A 20,472-nucleotide genomic window follows, 5' to 3' on the forward strand; every position below is an offset into this window, starting at 1 on the left:
CCTTTGTGCACCTTGGGGGGGGGTGACATGGGCCCCTCCTTGCGATGGTCGGACCCCTGGGTTCCCTTCCATTCCCCCCAGCCCCTCTAACAGTCACGGTGGTTTTTTGGCCTAACCTACCCCCAGGCCCCCCATCTCCTTGGGTGAGGCAGGAGCTGGCTTTGCCACTTGTTCCAGTAAGGGGGGGGGGGGGTGGATGTGGTTGTTGCTGACCGGGCTGTCCAGGTTGCACACAAGGGTCTTTGAGCAAGTTCCTGGCCCCCTGGGGGTTAGTGACTGTGGCAGGGATGTCCTTTGGGCTCCATGCGGTGGTAATGGGCTGGGGGTAGGGGGGAGGAGATGTCTCATTGTCTGTCTGCCTCACGTGGCTGGATTGGGCTGAAAATGTAGTGCGTGGCTTTGCGGCCTACTCGTGGCTGTCCGAGTACCTGACCGAGCCGAGCGGACGGTACTGCCGACGGAGCGCCTCACGCGGCCGTATTGGGCTGAAAATTGAGGCTGGGGCATTGCGGCCTACTCGCGGCTGACTGAGCTGGCTGTCAGAGTGACTGACCAAGCTGTCCGAGCGACTGACCAACCAAATTTAGGCAGCGGCTTTGCGGCCTGCTCGTGGCTTACTGTCCGGGCTGCTGGTCAAGCTGACTGAGCTGTTAACCAGGCGGTTTGAGCTGCTGACCGGGGTGAAAGAGCAGTGTACGAATGGCCGCCTACCCCCCCCCCCCTCCCATTTGGACATATGGACTGCCTGGCGCCCCCCTGATCCTCGGGGGCGCTGTGGGGGGCTGTATTTTTTTGAGAGAAGTAAAGAAGCCATTATTGTGGGGGGGGGGGGGGGCGCGCCCCTTTCTAGGGGGCTATGTCCTTTATGGTGGGCGATGCTTAGGTTTAATAGGTGGTCCTTTTGTGGACCTTTAGTGTCTCTTTGCTGGGCTGTGGTCGGTGACCTCCCCTGCTTGTTATGTTCTCAGGATGAGCGTAGCATATTTTGACTCTACTGGGTCTGTGTCCACGCACTTCGGGTGCTCTGCAGTGAGGAAGATTCCTCTTTTTACTGCAGCTGCCTTCTGCAGATGTATGGGTGTGCCATTAATTGCAAATAGTCCCCTGACACAGCTGGCAAACACGCATGTGTCCGCAGCTGGCAAAATGCCGGGTATCGCAGTACCGTGTGGTTTGGTGCAGCGAGATTTTAGAAATTTGTGTCTGCACTATTTTTGCATGCACATGCAAGGGCGCTGGTGGATGCACTGATTGTATCGGTGCAGGAAATTTTAAACCTAGGGGATGCAGCTGCTGCTGCGTCTGAGGCGCCGGTCCCCTCGGGGCCCACAGATCCCCCTAAAGTAGAAGGTATTCCTTTTTTCCCGCCTAATGTGTACAGTGGAGTTGTTTTAAACGCAATATTGCAGTGTCTGAACGTTTCGATAGACGTTATCCCTTGAAGGGTCTCTGTTGAGTACGTGGGCAGTCACACCTATGGTGGACTCTCAGGTTTCCAGGCTGAATAATTCAGGCCTTTTGCCGGTGGAGGAGTCTCTGGTTTAAAAGATCCTTTTGATGGGAGAGCCGAGACTTTGGGCCATCACATGTCTTCTATGGTGGCTTTGGTTTTTCGGCCAGTGTTCACCGGTGCATGGTGTCCCTGACTTTCCCGAGTGGGTAAAGCTTTTGCGCCAAGCTCTGGAGGGGGAACAGATTCCTCCTGCTTTTGCAGGACTGGTGGACTAGTTTGTCCATGGGGTTGCAGTTAGTCTGTGATGCCTCTCTGGATGTGGCTCCCTTAATCTCTGAGCCGCCTGTGACAGCAATGATCCTTCGGCGCATGATCTGGCTAAAATGCTGGTCTGCAGACCAGACTTTCCAGATGGCCTCGTGATCTTCCCTTGGTGGGGGAATCGTCTGCTCGGAGCCTCCCTGAAAGGATCTCTGGAGTTTCTATGAGGGCCTGGCCTGGTCTGGTATGCCGACGGGGGCCTTCCAGACCTGCAGACAAACACACCTTCGGCCTGAAGGGGGTGCTCTCATCCGTATCTGGAGTGGGGAAGGACGTCTTCACTTTTTTCCGGACCCGTGGATCTCCTTGTTTCAGGACAAGTGGGTCCACGAGCTGTTTCGGTCCCGCTACAAGATCGAGTTTTTGGTTTTCTCCTCCAGAGTGGTTCTTTCTTCCAACCTGCCTTTTTCCCCAGACCGCCTGCGAGGTCTTTTCATGGTGGTGCAATCCCTGCTACTACGAATGGTTTTTGTCTCAGAATGGGAACATTTGTTTCATGTTTTCAGGTCCCAGGAGCCTATGGCCACACCACCTTGAATGCGCCCCATCTCGTCTGATCTCAGAAGGTAATCGGGGTCGGGCCTGGTTAGTATTTGGATGGGAGACTGCCTGGAAAAATCAATTGCTGTAGACAAGAAAAGCAAGGTAGGACCAATTTTGGACCTCAAGCTATGAACCGCCTTGTGCGGGTACAGATGTTTTAAATGGAGTCTATTTGTGCGATAGTGCCATCCCTACATCAAGAGGATCTTCTGGCCTCTATCGCTATTAAGGAGGTTTACCTTCATATTCCGAGATATGTCAGTCTTCCGCGTTTCCTACACTTGCCGTAGGTGAGGAGCATTATCAAGAGGTCTCACCTCAACACCTCGGGTTTTTTGCTAGTGCTGGCCCACTGGCATTGTTGTGCCAGCGGGGGATTGCAATACTGGTGTAACTGGATGATCTGGATGATCTTCTGTGAGCAGAGTCTCCGACTGCTCTGAAGGACAACCGGGTGCTTACTGTCGGGATTCTGCATGAGTTTGGTTAGAAATTTAATTTCCAGGTTTTGGCTCCGGCTCCGTCCACCTGGTTGGACTATCTGGGTCTGTTCTGGACTCGGCCTCAGTCAGGGTGTTCCGCCCATGGGACGAGTTCCAAACTCTGTCCACACAAGCCGTCTGCAAGGGAGATTCTTGCCATGTGCAGCAAGAATCCACAGTGCCTAGACACTGATCTTGTTGAGCCGGGGTACGAGAGGGTCCCCGACATGGTGGCTTCGCTCTCTGGCGCTTCGACAGGTAAATCTTCCTTCCCCTGTACGGGACAGTGGTCACCACTGATGCCAGCTTGTCTGAGTGGGGTGGCGTTTTTTGACACGGTTTGTGCTCAGGAGGTCTGGACTCTGGCAGAATCCAGACTACCAGTCGATATACTGGTCACTTCTTCTGGAGGTGTTACATCAGTTGTGTCTCCGGTTGGGCACTCCCAAGGTCGTCCTGTTGGCCTCTCTTTTTTTCAACAGGAAGGTGCTTAGGTTTGTGGCACAGTCTTGGGATCCTCTGGCCGACACCGTAGATGCACTGGTGGATCTTTTGGGACCAGTATCGTCTGATATACGTCTTTCCTCTTTTTTAGAACTTCTGCCAACACTCCTGCGTAGACTCGAGGCAGAAGGGTTTACGGTCATCCTGGTGGCTCCAGACTGGCCTAGCCGGTTTTGGTATGCAGATCTGATACGGTTGTTTTGCCGATGCTCCTTGGAGACTTCCTTTCAGTAGAGATCTTTTTGTAGAGCTCTCTGTTGACTCAAGGGCCAATCTTCCATCTTGCCTTATGGTCGCTGGCTTTTACAGCTTGGCTGTCGGAAGCCAGGTGTTGAAGGCTAGAGGGTGGTTTGAATCAGTGATTCCCATGCTGCTGTAAGCTTGTAAATCTACTTCTAGGTAGTTTTACCATCGCATTTGAAGAGCGTATTTTGGGGATGTGAATCTCTTGGTGTTCACCCCTGCTCCTTTTCGGCGACTTGGATTTTGGTCTTCCCCCAACGCGGTGTGAAGCAGCGTCTGGCCTCGTGTACCACGAAAAGCCAGGTTCGGCCTTGGCGTTTTCTTTCATCGTCCTTTGGCTATGTTTTTTTGTGGTTCCCACCTCTGTTTGAGGGGTTCGCCACTTGGCTTCCCCAGTGCGTTTTCTTTGCCCTTTTGGGATCTCATCTTGGTGCTGTCGGTTCTTCAGTAACAGCTGTTGGAAAATATTCACAAAATTCCTCTGCTTACATGTCCCAGAAGGTGGTCTTCTTGGTGGCTTTTTCTTCTGCACGTAGTGTGTTGGAGCTGGCAGCTTGTCTTGTTGTTCACCTTACTTGGTGGTTCACATAGATGAAGTAGTGCCCCGGCCCTGCCAGTCGTTTCTTCCAAAAGTTGTCTCTGGTTTTAATTTAAATAAGGCATGTGTTACCTTCCTTTTGTCCTAGCCTAAGCACCCTAAGGAGCTTACCTTACACTCTTTTTAGATGTGGCTCGGGCAATCAGAGTGTACCTGGCGACAACTGAGTCATTCCAAAAATCAGATTCCCTATTTGTCCTTATGGATGGATTCTGTTAGGGGCTGGCCGCATCTGCAGCGACCATTTCTAGGTAGATAGGCAGACGGTGGTGCAGGCCTATTGTGTTAAGGGTCAGGGTCCTCCTTCCCTGTTATGGCGCATTTTATATGGGCGCTTAGTGCCTGCCTCTGGGGACTTTCGTCATCAGGCGTCGGTGGTGCAGGTTTGCAAGGCGGCCACCTGGTCATCCGCGTGCATTTTCACAAAACTTTTATAAGCTGGATGTGTTGGCATCTGCGGATGCCTCCTTTTTGGCCGCAAGGGTTTGCAGGTCGCTGTTGGAGAGGATTAGTCCTCTTTGAGGGTGTACTTTTTTGTCAGGTGAGCTCCTGTTGCTCCTGGGTTACCTGGTTGGGTATGTTTTAGCCCTGTTGGGAATTGTTTCTTGCTGTGTATGTTTCCCACCTCACATGCTGATATTGTTTTGGGACGTCCCATTCGACTAATAAAGATATGTCGCTGTGTCCGTCAATGAACGAAAGAGAAAACTGGATTTTTGTCTTACCGTAAAATCCTTTTCTCTGATATTCATTGGCGGACATAGCACCCACCTCTCTGTGGAGTTGGGTTATGTATTCTGGCACTGCTTGTTACTAAACTGAATCCTAGAATGGGCATATTAGAGCTCTGTTAACTTTGTTAACCCTTTTCCGCCTAGTGTCCTACTCCTAGGAAGCGCAGCATAATCCCATTCAACTGGGTCCCACAAACTAAATGACAATTTCTGTTATCAAAATGGTTCTAAAGGCAGAAGGTTTATTTACCTTTAATGCATTCTATGCATGAAGGTGAAAAACCGTCTGCTAGCAGCTTCCCCCCCCAACCCCACTAAATATTTACCTGAGCTTAATCCTCAATACAGCACTGTGCACAGGCTTGCTCTGATCTTATTGGCTCAGACACAGCAGGGAAAGCCATTGGCTCCCGCTGCTGTTGGTCAGAGCCAGTGAGGAGGGGGCAGGGCTGAGCCACGCTCTGTGTGTCCTGTGGACGCACACAGCCAGTTCAAGAGTGAGCACGCACGAGTGCCCCATAGCAAGCAGCTTGCTAGGGGGCACTTGGCGGGGTTAGAAGCCAGTCATGTCGGCTGGGGACCAGAGAAGAGGAGGTGTGAGGCTCCCCTTTGCAAATCCATTACACAGATCAGGTAAGTATAACATGTTTGGTGTTTAGAAAAGGAGGCATGCCGCTATACGTTATGGATTAATTGATATGCCTGTTTTTTCACTTCCATGTTGTGTTTTTAAACCTTCCTTGTCATTAAAGTGTTTTATTGCTGCATTTATAAGTGCCTTCTACACTTATTTTTAATGTTTTACATAGCTATACCTGCAAACGTAGCCAGCCTGAAGTGATCTAGCAGGACTTCATTTTCTGATTTCAAGTTCCACTTTTAAGTGAACAGGGTTTTGCTTTTCACGTAAATAGATAGTTAAAGTCTAAACATTTATTGACTGAAGATTCTCCACTTCTTTAGTATATCATCTCAATTATCACCCTGCCCATGCAGGGCAAATTGAAATTATTCTTTGCAAATGGCCCCTCCGACCCACTTATGCTCACCTTGCCAGTGTTCCTTTGACACTCTTTTTTTGGTGCTTAAATCCCTATTGACCTCGGGTGTTAGAAACTAGGTGGAGCAATGATGTCACTCCTGCCATGTGACCGTGCTCTGGCATAGCTATTTATCTGAACAGTTTAGGACCTGTGCCTAAATGCAGTGGATATATTCCCTAACCTAGAGCACTGCCCTTGTATTTTTTCGATGAGGAAATCTGCAGATGGTAAATATTTTTCTGAACCTGCCTGCAGTAAATTATTAGAGGGATTCTAAAAGTAAATTAAAACGAGTGTAGCAGTGTTGGGTAGGATTAGTAGTTCACTGCCTTTGTGCCAAAATGACTCTTTCTGTAATTCATGTATTTACATTTCTAAAACCTAACTTCTTAACATGCCAGTTGTTTGGCGTGCAGTTTTCATTTAAAACAAATTTCTTCATTTAGTCAGTAAGCTAATCATTTTTTACTTTAAGATTTCTTTTTTTTTTTATGTCCTTGCAGGTTAAACAGCTAAGGAACCGGGCGGAAGAAGATGCTCGTTTAGTTCACATGAGCATACAAATGGGTAATGAGCCCCCCGTTTCACTTCGGCGAGATCTTGAACATGTTATGTTATTGGTAAGCTGAACTCCCTCACCCAAACACATTATTCAGCTCTATCTACAAAATATATTCTATGTTAAACTGATTTTCTGGTATTTGGTTAACATTTTTAGATGCATTCCTGGTATAGTAAGTAGCTGTCCCCCCTCTGACCCTGGAAGTTTTTGGGGTGGACGTGGTCCCCTCCCTGGGACGGTCGGACCTCTCCTTCCCATGCAGTGTCTCCCCCCCCCTTTCTTATTGGTCCTCTGCTGACTTGTTACCCCTAAACTGCTCACTTCTCTCTCCCCTCCCCTCCCATGGGGTGGCCATACCTTTTTAGGTCAGTCTGGGCTGTTGAGCTTGCAAAGGGGGTGGGGTTAGCACTCTGCCTACGACCAGACGATCAACATTTGGGAGGGGGCTGTGCCTCGTGGGAACCCCATTTTCTTGGGACCTTTTGTGCTGTGGATCAGTGGCCATGTTTGTGTTGCCTCGGCGGCCATTTTATTGTGGATTTTCTCATTGAAAATAGCGGTGGCCATGTTGAAGCTATATGACTCCTGGATCTTTTTCTTCTGATCGCCGCATGGTGTGCAGTTTGCCTGGTGCTGTAAGTGCCTGATCGGTGATGGTGAGTTTTTTTGTGGGGCTTTTCTCTCCCTCTCTCTGCTATAACAGTGGTAGTGCTCTTTACTGGACCCTGTGGTACCGCCAGCGTGGTGGTGGTGGTGTCTCTAGCAGTGTTATACACTTTTTTGCGTTGGTCCTGCTCTTCTGTCTGATGCTGCTTCGGAGGCGTCGTTCTCTTTTGACACCCACCGGCCCTCCAAGGCGCGGCGAGGGTGTTCCGCTTTCCCGATTTATTTTGATAATATTGTCACTAAACAGTGGGGCTGTCCAAAACGCACTTTTGTGATTCCTAAGCATTCGGTATCCTTATGAGGATTCCTTGCTTAAAAAGTGGACGGTCCCACCAGGTTAAATAAAGCCACCTTAATTCTGGTTGAGTCCCTGGCCTCCCGGCCTTTAAAGATCTGGCTGATAGGAGGTTGGAGGGTCTGACTCGCCATACATTCACTGTGGCTGGTTCAGTACTTAGGCCAGTATTTTACTATTGCCCTGGTGAAAACTCTGAGTGGGCTAAACTTTTACGCCAGGACCTGGAGGGGGAACCGCTTCCCCCTGCCTTTGGTGAGCTGGCGGATCAATTGGTCCAGGGGCTACAATTTGTCTGTGATGCCTCTTTGGATACAGCTCTGTTGATTCCCAGACTGTCTCAGCAGTGGTCTTTTACCATATTATCTGGCTGAAATGCTGGTCGGTAAAAGCAGACTTCTAAGAAGGCCTTATCTGATCTCCCATTTGTGGGGTATCGCCTGTTTGGAGCTTCCTTGGATGACATCATTAAGGGCCTCACAGTGGAGAAGAGTACTCTTTTTATTCCACAGGCTTCCAATGGCAAAGAGCCCCGTCGTAGACGGGGCCCATTCTTCTCGGTTCATAAGAGGCTTTTTCGTCCCTTAGGATCTCAAGACAAGGGATCTAAGCCCTTCAGAGCCTCCACTGGAGGTTCCAGGAGGACCTGGTCTGGCAAGTCACAAGCGGGCTCTTCCAGACCTGCGGCCAAGGCTTCCTCTGCATGAAGAGGCGCGTATTTCACCCGTATTTGGGGTGGGGGGATGTCTTCGCTGGTTTCCAGATCCATGGTCCTCCCTGGTAAAAGACAAGTGGGTCCACAAAGTCAGTCGGTCTGGCTGGGGAGGTGCAAGACTTGTTACTTCAGGGGGTAATTGTACCGGTTCCGACTTCGGAACGTTTTCAGGGGTTTTACTCAAACCTGTTTACTATTTCTAGGAAGGAAGGCAAGATGCATCCAATTCTGGACCTCAAGGCGCTAAGCTGCTTTGTGCGGGTACAGAAGTTCTGAATGGAGTCCATTTGCACGGTAGTGTCGTCCCTACATCAGAGGGTTGCTTCTATGGACATCAAGGACGCCTACCTTCACATTCCAATATGTAACGGTCACCAGCGCTTCCTCTGCTTTGCCCTGGGCGAGGAGCATTATCAGTTTGTGGCGTTACTCTTTGGTCTCGCCTCCGCTCCTCGGTTCTTCTCAAAAGTGTTTGGCCCTGGTACAAGCATTGTTGTGTCAGGGGGGATCACGGTACTGGGATACCTGGACGATCTGCTCTGATGGACAACTTTGAGATCACTCTGCCAACTCTGAAGAAAAGTGCCGCCTGGGCCTTCCGTTATCAGGCGTCAGTGCTGCAGATTTGCAAGACGGCCACTTGGTTGTCTGTGCACACTTTTTGCAAAGTTTTTTATAAGGTGGATGTGTTGGCATCTGCGGATGCTTCCTTTTGGCCGCAAGGTTTTTCAGGCTGCTGTTTAGAGAACCTGGTCCTCTTTGAGGGTGTATTATTTATTTTTTTTCAGGTGAGCTCCATTTGTTTATGGTTGAGCTCCATGTTACCTGGTTGGCTACGGTTTAGCCTTGGGAAACTTTTTTGCTGTTCCCATATATAATATACACCTCTCAAAAAATTAAAGGATCACTTTTTAATCAGAGCATAGCATCAAGTCAAGTAAACTCCTGGGATATTGATCTTGTCGGTTAAGTAGCAGAGGGGGTTGTTAATCAGTTTCAGCTGCTTTGGTGTTAATTAAATAACAGTTGCACTAGATGGGCAACAATGAGACAACCTCCAAAACCGGAATGGTTTTACAGGTGGAGTGACATTTTTTTTCTTTACTCATCTTTTCTGACTGTTTTGCACTAGTTTTGCATTTGGCTAGGGTCAGTATCACTACTGGTAGCATGAGGCGATACCTGTACCCTATAGAGGTTGCACAGAGGCAGTGCAGCTCCTCCAAGATAACATTTGTGTCATTGCCAGAAGTGTGACTGTGTTTGAACATCAGAATTGACAGGTCTGCCACTGGCGCCTTGTGCTTTTCACAGTTGAGAGCAGGTTTCCCCTGAGCACATGTGACAGACGTAAAAGGATCTGGAGATGCCATGGAGAATGTTATACTGCCTGTAACATCGTTCAGCATTTGGTGGTGGGTCAGTGATGGTCTGGGGAGGCATATCCATGAAGGGGCACACAGACCTTTAGCTAGACTAGGGCTTGAAAAATTTGTTTGAAATCTAGGAGCCAGCTAAAAAAGTTGGGAGACAGTTTTTTTTGCGCATGCCGAATGGCCGGCTTCTGTCGGACCGGCTGCCATACACACGGGCCCAATAGCATCCAGTTTTTAATGAACCGGCTGATGTTGACCTGCATTTGACCCATGTATACTTTGTTTACTTCTTCTGGGAGATATTAAAGGAACACCCAACCACCATGACCACTTCAGTGATTTGAAGTGGTCATGGTGGTAGGAATCAGAAACACTGCACATGCTGGGAAATTTACAATTATGTGCTGGGGGCTAGTTGCACCCCTAGCACATGTGACTTACTGCTGGCGGGGAATGCTGACAGGTACTGCTGGCGGAAAGTGCTGGCAGAGAGTGTGAGGAGCGGCGCTGGAGGAAGCATGCAGAGTCAAAGCTTCCTGTATCTCTCCTATCACAGGCGGAGTGCATTTGATATCACTCCGCCAGTGACAGGACAGAGCTGGAACTATCCAGGAAGCATCGGCTCCGTTCTATCACAGCTGACAGACACCGTTCTGTCGCTAGACAGCCCAAGTCTCCTGCGAGGTGCGGGAGTCTACCGCATGCGGGAGCAGCACTTGCGGGTGTCAGGGAGCCGCAGCCCGCATCCGGGAGACTTCCGCACCTCGCAGGAGACTCGGGATGTCTGATGACAAGACATCTGCCGCAGTGTAACCCAGGCCGCTAATTCTAGTCACCAATGCGACCTGGCTGGCGCCTGGGGTTTGTTGAGCCTATGGCTAGACAATGGCACCCTGACTGCCATTAGGTATGGGGATGAAATCCTTGGACCCATTGTCAGACCCTATGATGGTGCAGTGGGTCCTGGGTCCTCCTCGTGCACGACAATGCCCGGCCTCATGCGGTGAGAGTATGAAGCTACTTCCTGGAGGATGAAGGAATTGATATCATGGAATGGCCCCCATGCTCGCCTGACCTAAATACAAAACATTGTTTCAGTCCTTTCGATGCTGCCAGGTTGCACCTCAGTCTGTTCAGGAATTCAGTGATGCCCTGGTCCAGATCTGGAAGGCAGTACCCCAGGACACCATCCGTCATCTCATTAGGCGCATGCCTCGACGTTGTCAGGCATGCATTCAAACACGTGGGGGCCATACAAAATACTGAGTACCATTTTAAGTTGCTGCAATGAAATTTCAGCAAAATGGACTAGCTTGCTGCATCATTTTTTCACTTTGAATTTCGGGTGTCTTTGAATTCAGCCCTCTGTAGGTTAATAATTTTCATTTCTATCAAACGATGTGGCATCCTTTGGTTCCTAACACAATACCCAGTCTATATCAGTATAGATATCCAGCATGATATAGTATCTCACAAAAGTGAGTACACCCCTCACATTTTTGTAAATATTGTATTCTATTTTTTCATGTGACCACTGAAGAAATTACACTTTGCTACAATGTAAAGTAGTGAGTGTGCAGCTTGTATAACAATGTAAATTTCCTGTCCCCTCAAAATAACTTAACACACAGCTATTTATGTCTAAAACGCTAGCAACAAAAGTGAGTACACCCCTAAGTGCAAATGTCCAAATTGGGCCCAACGTGTCAATATTTTGTGTGGCCATTATTATTTTCCAGCACTGCTTTAACCCTGTTGGGCATGGAGTTCACCAGCGCTTCACAACTTGCTACTGGAGTACTTTTCCACTCCTCCATGATGACATCACAGAGCTGGTGGATGTTAGAGACCTTGCGCTCCACCACCCCCCGTTTGAGGATGCCCCTCAGATGCTCAATAGGGTTTAGGTCTGGAGACATGCTTGGCCAGTCCATCACCTTTACCCTCAGCTTCTTTGCAAGGCAGTGGTCTTCTTGGAGGTGTTTGGGGTCGCTATAATTTTGGAATATTGCCCTGCGGCCCAGTCTCCGAAGGGAGGGGATCATGCTCTGCTTCAGTATGTCACAGTACATGTTGGTACATGTTGGCATTTATGGTTCCCTCAATGAACTGTAGCTCCCCAGTGCCGGCAGTACTCATGCAGCCCCAGACCATGACACTCCCACCATCATGCTTGACTGTAGGCAAGACACACTTGTCTTTGTACTCCTCACCTGGTTGCCACCACACGCGCTTGACACCATCTGAACCAAATAAGTTTATCTTGGTCTCATCAGACCACAGAACATGGTTCAAGCAATCCATGTGCTTAGTCTGCTTGTCTTCAGCAAACTGCAGGCTTTCTTGTGCATTATCTTTAGAAGAGGCTTCCTTCTGGGACGACAGCCATACAGACCAATTCAGTGCAGTGTGCGGCGTATGGTCTGAGCACTGACAGGCTGACTCCCCACCCCTTCAACCTCTGCAGCAATGGTGGCAGCACTTCTATATCTATTTCCCAAAGACAGCCTCTGGATATGTCGCTGAGCACATGCACTCAACTTCTTTGGTCGACAAGGGCGAAGCCTGTTCTGTGTGGGACCTGTCTTGTTAAACTGCTGTATGGTCTTGGCCACCGTGCTGCAGCTCAGTGTCAGGGTCTTGGCAAACTTCTTATAGCCTAGGTCATCTTTATGTAGAGCAACAATTCTTTTTTTCAGATCCTCAGAGAGTTCTTTGCCATGAGGTGCCATGTTGCACTTCCAGTGACGACTATGAGATAGTGAGAGCGATAACACCAAATTTCCCACCTGCTCACCATTCACACCTGAGACCTTGTTACACTAACGAGTCACATGACACCGGGGAAGAAAAATGGCTAATTGGGCCCAATGAGGACATTTTTTTTACTTTGAGGTGTACTCGTTTTTGTTGCCAGCGGTGTAGTCATTAATGACTGTGTGTATTATTTATGTATATATAATTTTTTTTTATTTCTCCTTTCAGATTAGCGAGCTGTACAGGAAAGATCCCTTCCATCTTGAACTGGCTCTAGAATATTGGTGTCCAGCCGAACCACTCCAAAGCACCACTTTGATGGGGTCGTATCTTGGGGTTCCTCATCAAAGACCACCTCAACGTCAGGTACATTGCAATCTCTCAAATATTAGCTTGATATTGACTTCTTCACTCTAAAAAAAAATTAAAAGTCAGCAGGTACAAATACTGGTAAAGTCACAATTGATTTCGGTACTACTGACCTAACGGGAAGTGGGAGCTGGTGCCTGTCAAAATCGGGTAACACCCCCCCCCCCCCCAAAAAAAAGTGCCAAAAATAAGAGGGGGGGGTGGCATTAAGCGTAACTTCCCCTTTAGGATAATCTTTTAATCATGCTGTCTGTTGGCAACATTGAACACCATTTAGCTGATTATTCTCAGATGATGGTGAGGAAGGGGGTGGCAAGGGAGGTTAAGTGGCATTTCTTTGGTTTGTTAGTCAAAGATAACGGAGTAGCTTAAAGGTGGTATTCCAAATGATGCATTACTTTCCTACCAACTTTAAGGGGAGCTAGCGGAAGGAAACCGCAGACCACTGCTAAAAACCTTGCCTGTAGGAGGAGGCATTGCATATCTCCTTGCTGGCTACTTGTTTCTTATCTGTGACGGAGAGAGTAGTGGGTCATTGTGACAGCCAATTCATTATGGCAGACCCAGTCTTTCCTAGTGATAAGTTTATATTCAATTTTTGTTTTAAATATATACCTGTTGTTCAGGGGTCTGACATGTCATACAGATTTGTCCCTGGATTTTAATTGCACTTTCAATGCAGGTGCTGTTGTCTAAATTTGTGAGACAGATGAGCGATTTGTTACCACCCACTCTGTACATCCCGTACTTGAAGATGTTACAAGGGCTGGCCAGCGGCCCGCGCTCTTCTCACTACTGCTTCAGCTTCCTCAAAGCCAATGGTAGCAGCCACGGTGAGTGCCTACACAGATAGGTTTCTGCATGTATATGGTATTTATAATGATGCGGCTTAAAAGAGTGTGTGCCTGGTTTTCTGTGGCTTTGTTATGCTTTGTCCACAGAAGCAAAAAATAAAAAATAACTTGGTTGGTATAGTCAAATTGAACTTTGAGTTTCAGCTAAATACTCTCCAGGTTCAACAAAAGATACTGTCTTAATGCTTTGTTTATCTTAGAAATCAGCCACAGGCAGTTCATTTTCTCTAGAAAGCAGTCACAGCCCGAGTAGAAAAGCCTGTCCCAGGCCAGCATGCTACAGAGAAGGACCCTTGATCTGTGTGTAGAAGCAGTGGCCTCTCTGCTGAGATCTGATACAATTTTTGTTCAGTTAGACCTAGAGCTTTCCAATATGAAAAATTAATGCTCCCTGTAGATGTCATTATTGCACGCTGTATTAAATGTTGTTTCTTAACCACTTGCCGACTGCTCCATAGCAGATTTACTGCTACAGGGCGGCCGCGCTGTGCAAAATCACATGTATGCATGATTCTGGGCTTTTGGCGCATCTGAGCGTTGCTAGCAGCTTGCTCCCACTGTGATCGTTCAGTACACTGACAGAATGCCAGTCTGCCCATGTAAACAAGGCAGATTGTCATTCTGTCAGTACAGGAAATATGCATCCTGTGTTTCTGTAAAGCAGAAACACAGATTTATGCCTTCCACTAATAAAAGCACCTCCCCCACAGTATTAAAGCACTGGTCAGGCACACAGTTAGCCCTTTGATCGCCCTTTGATCGCCCCTGATGTTAGCCCCTTCCTGTCAGGCTCGGTTTCCACTAGTGCGACTTGCTGTGCGACTTGACACATGTCAAGTCGCACAGCAAGTCAAAAGCCATTCGTTTCAATCGGGCTCGTTTTCACTGCCGCGACTTCAGTTGCGGCGACTTCAAAAGTAGTTCGTGCACTACTTTTAAGCCGACTTCAGTGCGACTTCCCTCTATAATGAGGGACAAGTCTCACTGAAAGTTGCAGTTTACTTTCACTACGAAGTCGCGCTAGAAGTAGCACGACTTCGTAGCCGCGGCAGTGGAAACGGAGAGTCAGTGTCATTAGTACAGTACCATGCATATTTTTAGCACTGATCACTGTAATAATGTCACTGGTCCCCAAAAAGTGTTAGGTGTCTGATTTGTCCTCCGCAATATTGCAGTCCTGCTATAAACCGCTGATCGCCGCCATTACTAGTAAAATAAAATAAAAATATCCCATAGTTTGTAGGCGCTATAACTTTTGCAAAAAAATAAAAAATATGTAGCAGAATACATATTGGCTTAAATTGATAAAGACATTTTTCTTTTTGGATGTGTTTTAGAGCAGAAAGTAAAAACACTTTTTTTTTTTTTTTTTTTTTTTTTTTTAAATTGTCGGTCGTTTTTTGTTTTTAGCGCAAAAAAAGAAAAGTGTAGAGATGTCCAATTACCATCAAAAGAAAGCTCTATTTTGTGGGAAAAAGGACATGAATTTTATTTGGGTACAGTGCCGCACGGGGGTGAAATTGCCAGTTAAAATAACACAGTGCCATATCACAAAAAATGGCCTGGTCAGGAAGGGGGGTAAACCTTCCGGAGGTCAAGTATTTATATAAATAAAAAAAAAGCTATAAGCAGTGTTTTTACAAGACTTTTTTTTATTCTACCTCAGCGGAGAATTTGCAGGCAGCAGGGGGCAGTCCTGTATCCTGGGATCACTTTTTCCATTCACTCGGGCTGTACCATGAGCACTTACGGAGGGACCTACCCAGCCCAGAAAGTATTCACCTGCGCCACCCCCCGCTTAGGGGAATCACCCAGCGTGAAATGGATGGGCTTATCGCGTGCCTGCAGCTCACCACCACCGTCATTGAATGGGTAATCAGTCTTTTTTTTTTTTTTTTTTAAATGATCATTGTCAGCTAAATTTTTATCAGTTATTGCTAACATTTTTATCTACATGTGTATTCAAAATTAATTGAGTTTATATAGAGTAACTTCTGCCACCCTATGTTGCCTAGCATATAGTCCCTGCTTTTCATGCTTTTGTTCATTTTTTTTTCAACTTGCGTTGTGATTTGTGGGGCATCAGACAATATTCTGTAGAAATACATTCTGGATTATGGTGTGGGAAAGGTTTAGTGTTTTTTTTTTTTGGTCACAGTTGTTTGTGCCTATTGCAAAGTCTGTTTCAGGTTGTATTGATATGTACATTTAGCTGTGCCACGTTCTGACTGGTTGTAATTCTGATCAGAGTGAGAGTGCCCGTCTGGCTCTCTGTGAGCATGCCCAATGGACACCGGTAGTCGTGATACTGGGATTGTTGCAGTGCAGTATCTCTCCTGTTCTGAAAGCCGAGCTGCTGAAAACACTGGCTGCATTTGGGAAGTCTCCAGAAATCGCCGCTCCTCTCTGGCAGTCCCTGGAATACACTCAGGTATGTCTTCTGAAACTTCCCAGGAATTCCTTTGCCTTTGGCTTTTTAAGTTTTTTTCAATACATTTGTCACAAAGGCAGAAACTGCGCTTGTGAAGAAAAATGTAATTAAATGTACAAACAAAGCTGCAAACGCAGAGATATTTACCATAGTAACCACAACATGCGTTTAGATTGTTTTGTGCTAAATTGGATAAATATCAAGAAAAAATAAAAAGTCCCACAAAAATCAGTTTAGTTGTCCAATCCACAAGTGAGAACAGTCCACACTGTGAATCATTTGAAACTCCCAAATGTCTGGGAACGTTTGAATAGTGTATTCCACTCTGGCAGGGTGCATCGGGCCGAGCTGCATGCCCTCATTGTCATGTTTCCTGGAAGTGGAGCTGTGCTGGTCCAAATTGCTTTTTTACTGCGCAGGGAATTCTCTCTTGCATGCAAGTGCGTTTTTTATGCGTTTACGAAAATAGCCCATTGGGTTTTTACACTATTTGGAGTAGTTGGTTTCCTGTTTCTTCGCTAACATGTACTGACATGATGGAGGTTGAAGGAGGGGATACCTGTGGGCAATTCTGCTGCTTCTTAGCGGTGGATTCTGCCAAGGATAGCCAGGAACCTTACCTTTTTTGGATGACCAATATTTCCACATGCTGTATGAGCCTTCTCTATAGTATAAGAGTGTTACATTTTCGTAAAGGTTTCATTTGTGACCACATGGTGGTGAAGATATTTTTTGGAATGATGTATACAATCATTCTCAGACACACAGAATTTTAAAGGATTCGCTGTGTGGACTGTTCTCACTTGTGGTTTGGAATACTATTCTGGTTTTTGTAGGACTTTTTATTTTTTTCTTGATATTTGTGCAATTTAGCACAACACAATATAAATGCATTTTAATAAATTTACTCTTCCTAACATGGGGAATGTTCAAAATACTCTGTTAACCTGGGTGCAGTAGTGCACCTCCGCAGCATGAATCTGGCCTTAGTGCAGTTACACATCAGTGGGTGCACCCCTTGCCTGTTCTGAAACCTACATGATCCTGGCTGTGTGGCCTCCTTTAGCACAGCCACTTCTCATCTTCTAAATTGGACCAGCACAATATCTCTCTCCCTTAAGCTAGACCGTTTGGCAGGAACTAGATGACTTTTGGCCCATGTGTACAGCTTTTCCTCCAACAGAAGCCAGTCTCATAACCGGCTTCTGTCAAACGTGCATGCTAAAAAAACAGCATCCAATGAGCACATGAGTTCGGAGGGGGGGAGGGGGGGTGCAGTACCACTGTCGGAACACAAAAGCTCAGTGGGGGATTGCTGGACTAACATTAAATGTATTAGTATGGCAAACTGTACTTTTTTTTTTTTTTCAGCCCCCTGGTTTGAACAAAAAAAACAACTTCTTCCTGTGTGTAGCCTTATGCCCCGTACACACGTACCGATCGAAAAGCTTCGGCCGACGACCGATCTGCCGATTGTAGGCTTGTTAGTATGATGCCTCCGACAGCCGACAGCGCACATTCGGCTGAAAAGAGTCATGCAAGCATTAAAATTTTTGTATGCCGACACCAGAGCGGCCGATTGTTCGCCAGTCAGTACAGATTTCGGCCGACAGACCGCAGATTTGTAAGACTGGGCATGCTCAGAAAAGGAAAAACGCAGGGAAAGTTAACCATCACATGACATCACTTCTGCAGTCGGCTGTAGTCGATGGACAAAATTCTTGTGCAGTCTTTTGCACTTTTCAACAGACACCGACAGCCCTGGACAAAAGACGGCCGATCGTTCGCCGACGATCGGTACGTGTGTACGGGGCTTTACTCAGAACAGCATGTTCTAATTTAAAGTGGTTGTAAACCTCAGACATGAAGTATTAACAAAGAATATCCTTCCATAGTGTGTACTTGTCTCAATTAAGGGCACTAAGCACTGTCTTTCCTGTCCGCTGCCTCATTTCTCTGCTTTCAGCATGAATCACTTCTAAAAAGTTTTCCTGACACCAAGAGAAAAATAGTGACAGGGGAGAGACTTCCAGCAGATTGACAGACTCATCTCTGTTCCTGTTAGTTGTGTTAAGGGGGCGTGTCCCTTCCCTCCAATCAACTCTTAGAGCTCTCCTCACTGAACTCTGCGAATGTAACCTCAGCTGTCCATCCCATTTTCTTCTGACCCCTCAGACAAAATTTATACATTTTTGCACGTTGAATGGCTGTATAGAAGAGTCAAGACTGCAGATAAATCGGTAGAACTTATTTAGGAGGATTTGTATCACCAGTCACTTCAGTGGGTATATGTGCAGGTTTACAACCACTTTAAGGCAAGAAAGGTGGGCTTTTCATGCACAAACTTTAGCCTTAGTTTGTAATTTTTTGTTCTGTTGATTCATGTGAAGAGTGATGGTATTCATTTTTTTTTCTTTTTTTTTTTGTTTTTAATTGATCTTTCAACATTGACATACCTAACATCCATTTATCAACTTATTTTCTAATTTGCTCAGATTTTACAAACCGTCAGACCCCTTGGACAGAGACAAGGTGCTGGAATAGAGGTAGTTATGGCTGTATTCCTTGTGTGTCTGTGTAGCCATAATGCTGTCATTTTTTATTTAAAAAAAGGCTTGTGAACTTTTAAAGGCAAATGTTCTATTAGTCTGTGTTTATAGTCCAGCACTCCTATTGCTCTCAAACCAAATCCATACTAAATGTTAAAATATCTAAACCTTCAAACAACAAATCTCACTAATAATACAATACAAGAACATAGAAAAGAAAAACACTGATCATTGTATTATACATAGAGAAGGTATTGGGTACACCAAAACAAAGAGGGAAACCTATTATCCCATGGCATGCAGACATGAAGTTACACCTTCCAAATACATTACATGAAGTTACACCTTCCAAATACATTGGAATTGTAGTGATCATAATCTGCTGTACTGTAATTGCACGTACAAGTAAAACTGCATGTCATAAAAAGTCCACTTTGAAACCATTTATCATCTTCCAAAACCATGTCTTTCGAAATAAGTGCCCAGTATAAGATGTGCTTAAAGGGTTTTCAGTTACTCCTCCATGCCCTCCATCAACTATGTCAATTATTCATCACCGTGGGCTATAACTGCTTCCTCATAACCTGTTTTAACCATCAAAATGCCGACCCAGTTGCATGACCATTGTGTAAATTGCATGTGCTTGTGGTGCAACCCTCTTTACTATAGTGGGCCGCGTTCAGCTGCGCTACAGCCCACCAAATGCAACATACTCTTTAATTTTTACTGCAGCATGTGTACAGCCCTGAGCGGTTGTTTTTTCTATGTTCAGATCAGTGTTTGGGGCAATTTTAAACCTGTGGCTCAATCGCCTGCTTTTACCACCCCCTGGACATTCGTGTGAACAAGCCTTAAGTGACTTGGATTCACCAGATTAATTTGACCACTTATCTCGAGTTGGTCAAAACTCATGTTTTATTTGGATCCACTTTCTTTCCTCTCTCCCCCTCCAATGTGCAGGCTCTTGTATCATAAAACATTTTAAAACGTTGTTAAAAAGCAATTTTAAAAAACTCCTATCCCTATGTGTATACATTTTTTTGTCAAACGCCTTCTTGAACACCGCTACCTCCATGCATTAGGAGCAGATTTGCTAATATTTCCGCGTGAACATAATGGAAATTTAGGCTGCTCCCTCTCAACATTTTACATAAAAATATTACTTCCTCAGGAGTGATGTCTTTACTGTCCTCTTTGCAACCTTGAGGTGTCAGACCTCTGCAGAGAGACTACAGAATAAAACAAACTTTAAAACTTTGCATACATGTAGCGAGAACAAAACAAGGCGCCAAGTGGAGAGGATTTACTAAAACAAGAATAAAAGCGTTAAATTGTATTTACTGCATAGGAAGAATTAACTGCATTTCATTAGGTTCGAGCCATCTGTGAAACCATAGGGTAGCGCACAGTTCGGCAGGGCTGCGGCTGGAAAGTGCTTTTGGCTTGACAAAAGGGGCAGTTTTAGCCCTGAAGTGCGTAGTCACGTCCCCTCTGCATAACTTGTGGCAGCCAAAGTGGTGCCGAGCCCTGCGTGGCCAGCCGAGACATCCCGGAAGCCTCCCAGCCACATCTTGGTCTGCTTGCATTCCACACTGGATGAAAGCAATAGCTTTATATCAGCAATTTCCTGGCGCAGCTTTGCACTTTACAGCTGCATTCCTGCCGAACTCTGCACTGCCTTATGGTTCCGCAGACGGCTCTGCACTGATATGCCGTTTTTTGTTTTTTTATGCAATGAGTGCATTTTAACCCTTTTTTTTTTTTTTTAAATTAATACTCTACACTTAGCCTCTTTTACATGTATTGAATAGATTACTCAAGACCATCCTAGTAGAGCAACAAGCATCTGTAATTCTTTTCCAAGTTAATATTAGCCCTGGTTCACACTGATGCAATTTCTGATGTGTTCCAGAATGCATGAAATCTCATGACAAGTGAAATTACATGATTTTCTGGGTATGTTGTTCACATATATGC

The 20,472-nt window shown here is 46.3% G+C and overlaps 1 protein-coding gene across 2 annotated transcripts in view; it reads left to right on the forward strand.

Annotated features, from left to right (window-relative positions):
- The window catches only part of NUP205 (nucleoporin 205), a 169,235-nt gene that overhangs the window by 42,654 nt on the left and 106,109 nt on the right, over positions 1-20,472 (forward strand). For both annotated transcript variants that reach the window (XM_082253150.1, XM_082253151.1), the window contains exons 9-14: positions 6,425-6,541; positions 12,521-12,658; positions 13,344-13,494; positions 15,182-15,387; positions 15,764-15,946; positions 18,442-18,492. In XM_082253150.1, the coding sequence (XP_082109276.1) occupies positions 6,425-6,541; positions 12,521-12,658; positions 13,344-13,494; positions 15,182-15,387; positions 15,764-15,946; positions 18,442-18,492 (846 nt within the window). The remainder of the gene's footprint in view (positions 1-6,424; positions 6,542-12,520; positions 12,659-13,343; positions 13,495-15,181; positions 15,388-15,763; positions 15,947-18,441; positions 18,493-20,472) is intronic.

Source organism: Pelophylax lessonae (genome assembly GCF_965119305.1).
Source record: "Pelophylax lessonae genome assembly, chromosome: 4".
NCBI lineage: Eukaryota > Metazoa > Chordata > Amphibia > Anura > Ranidae > Pelophylax > Pelophylax lessonae.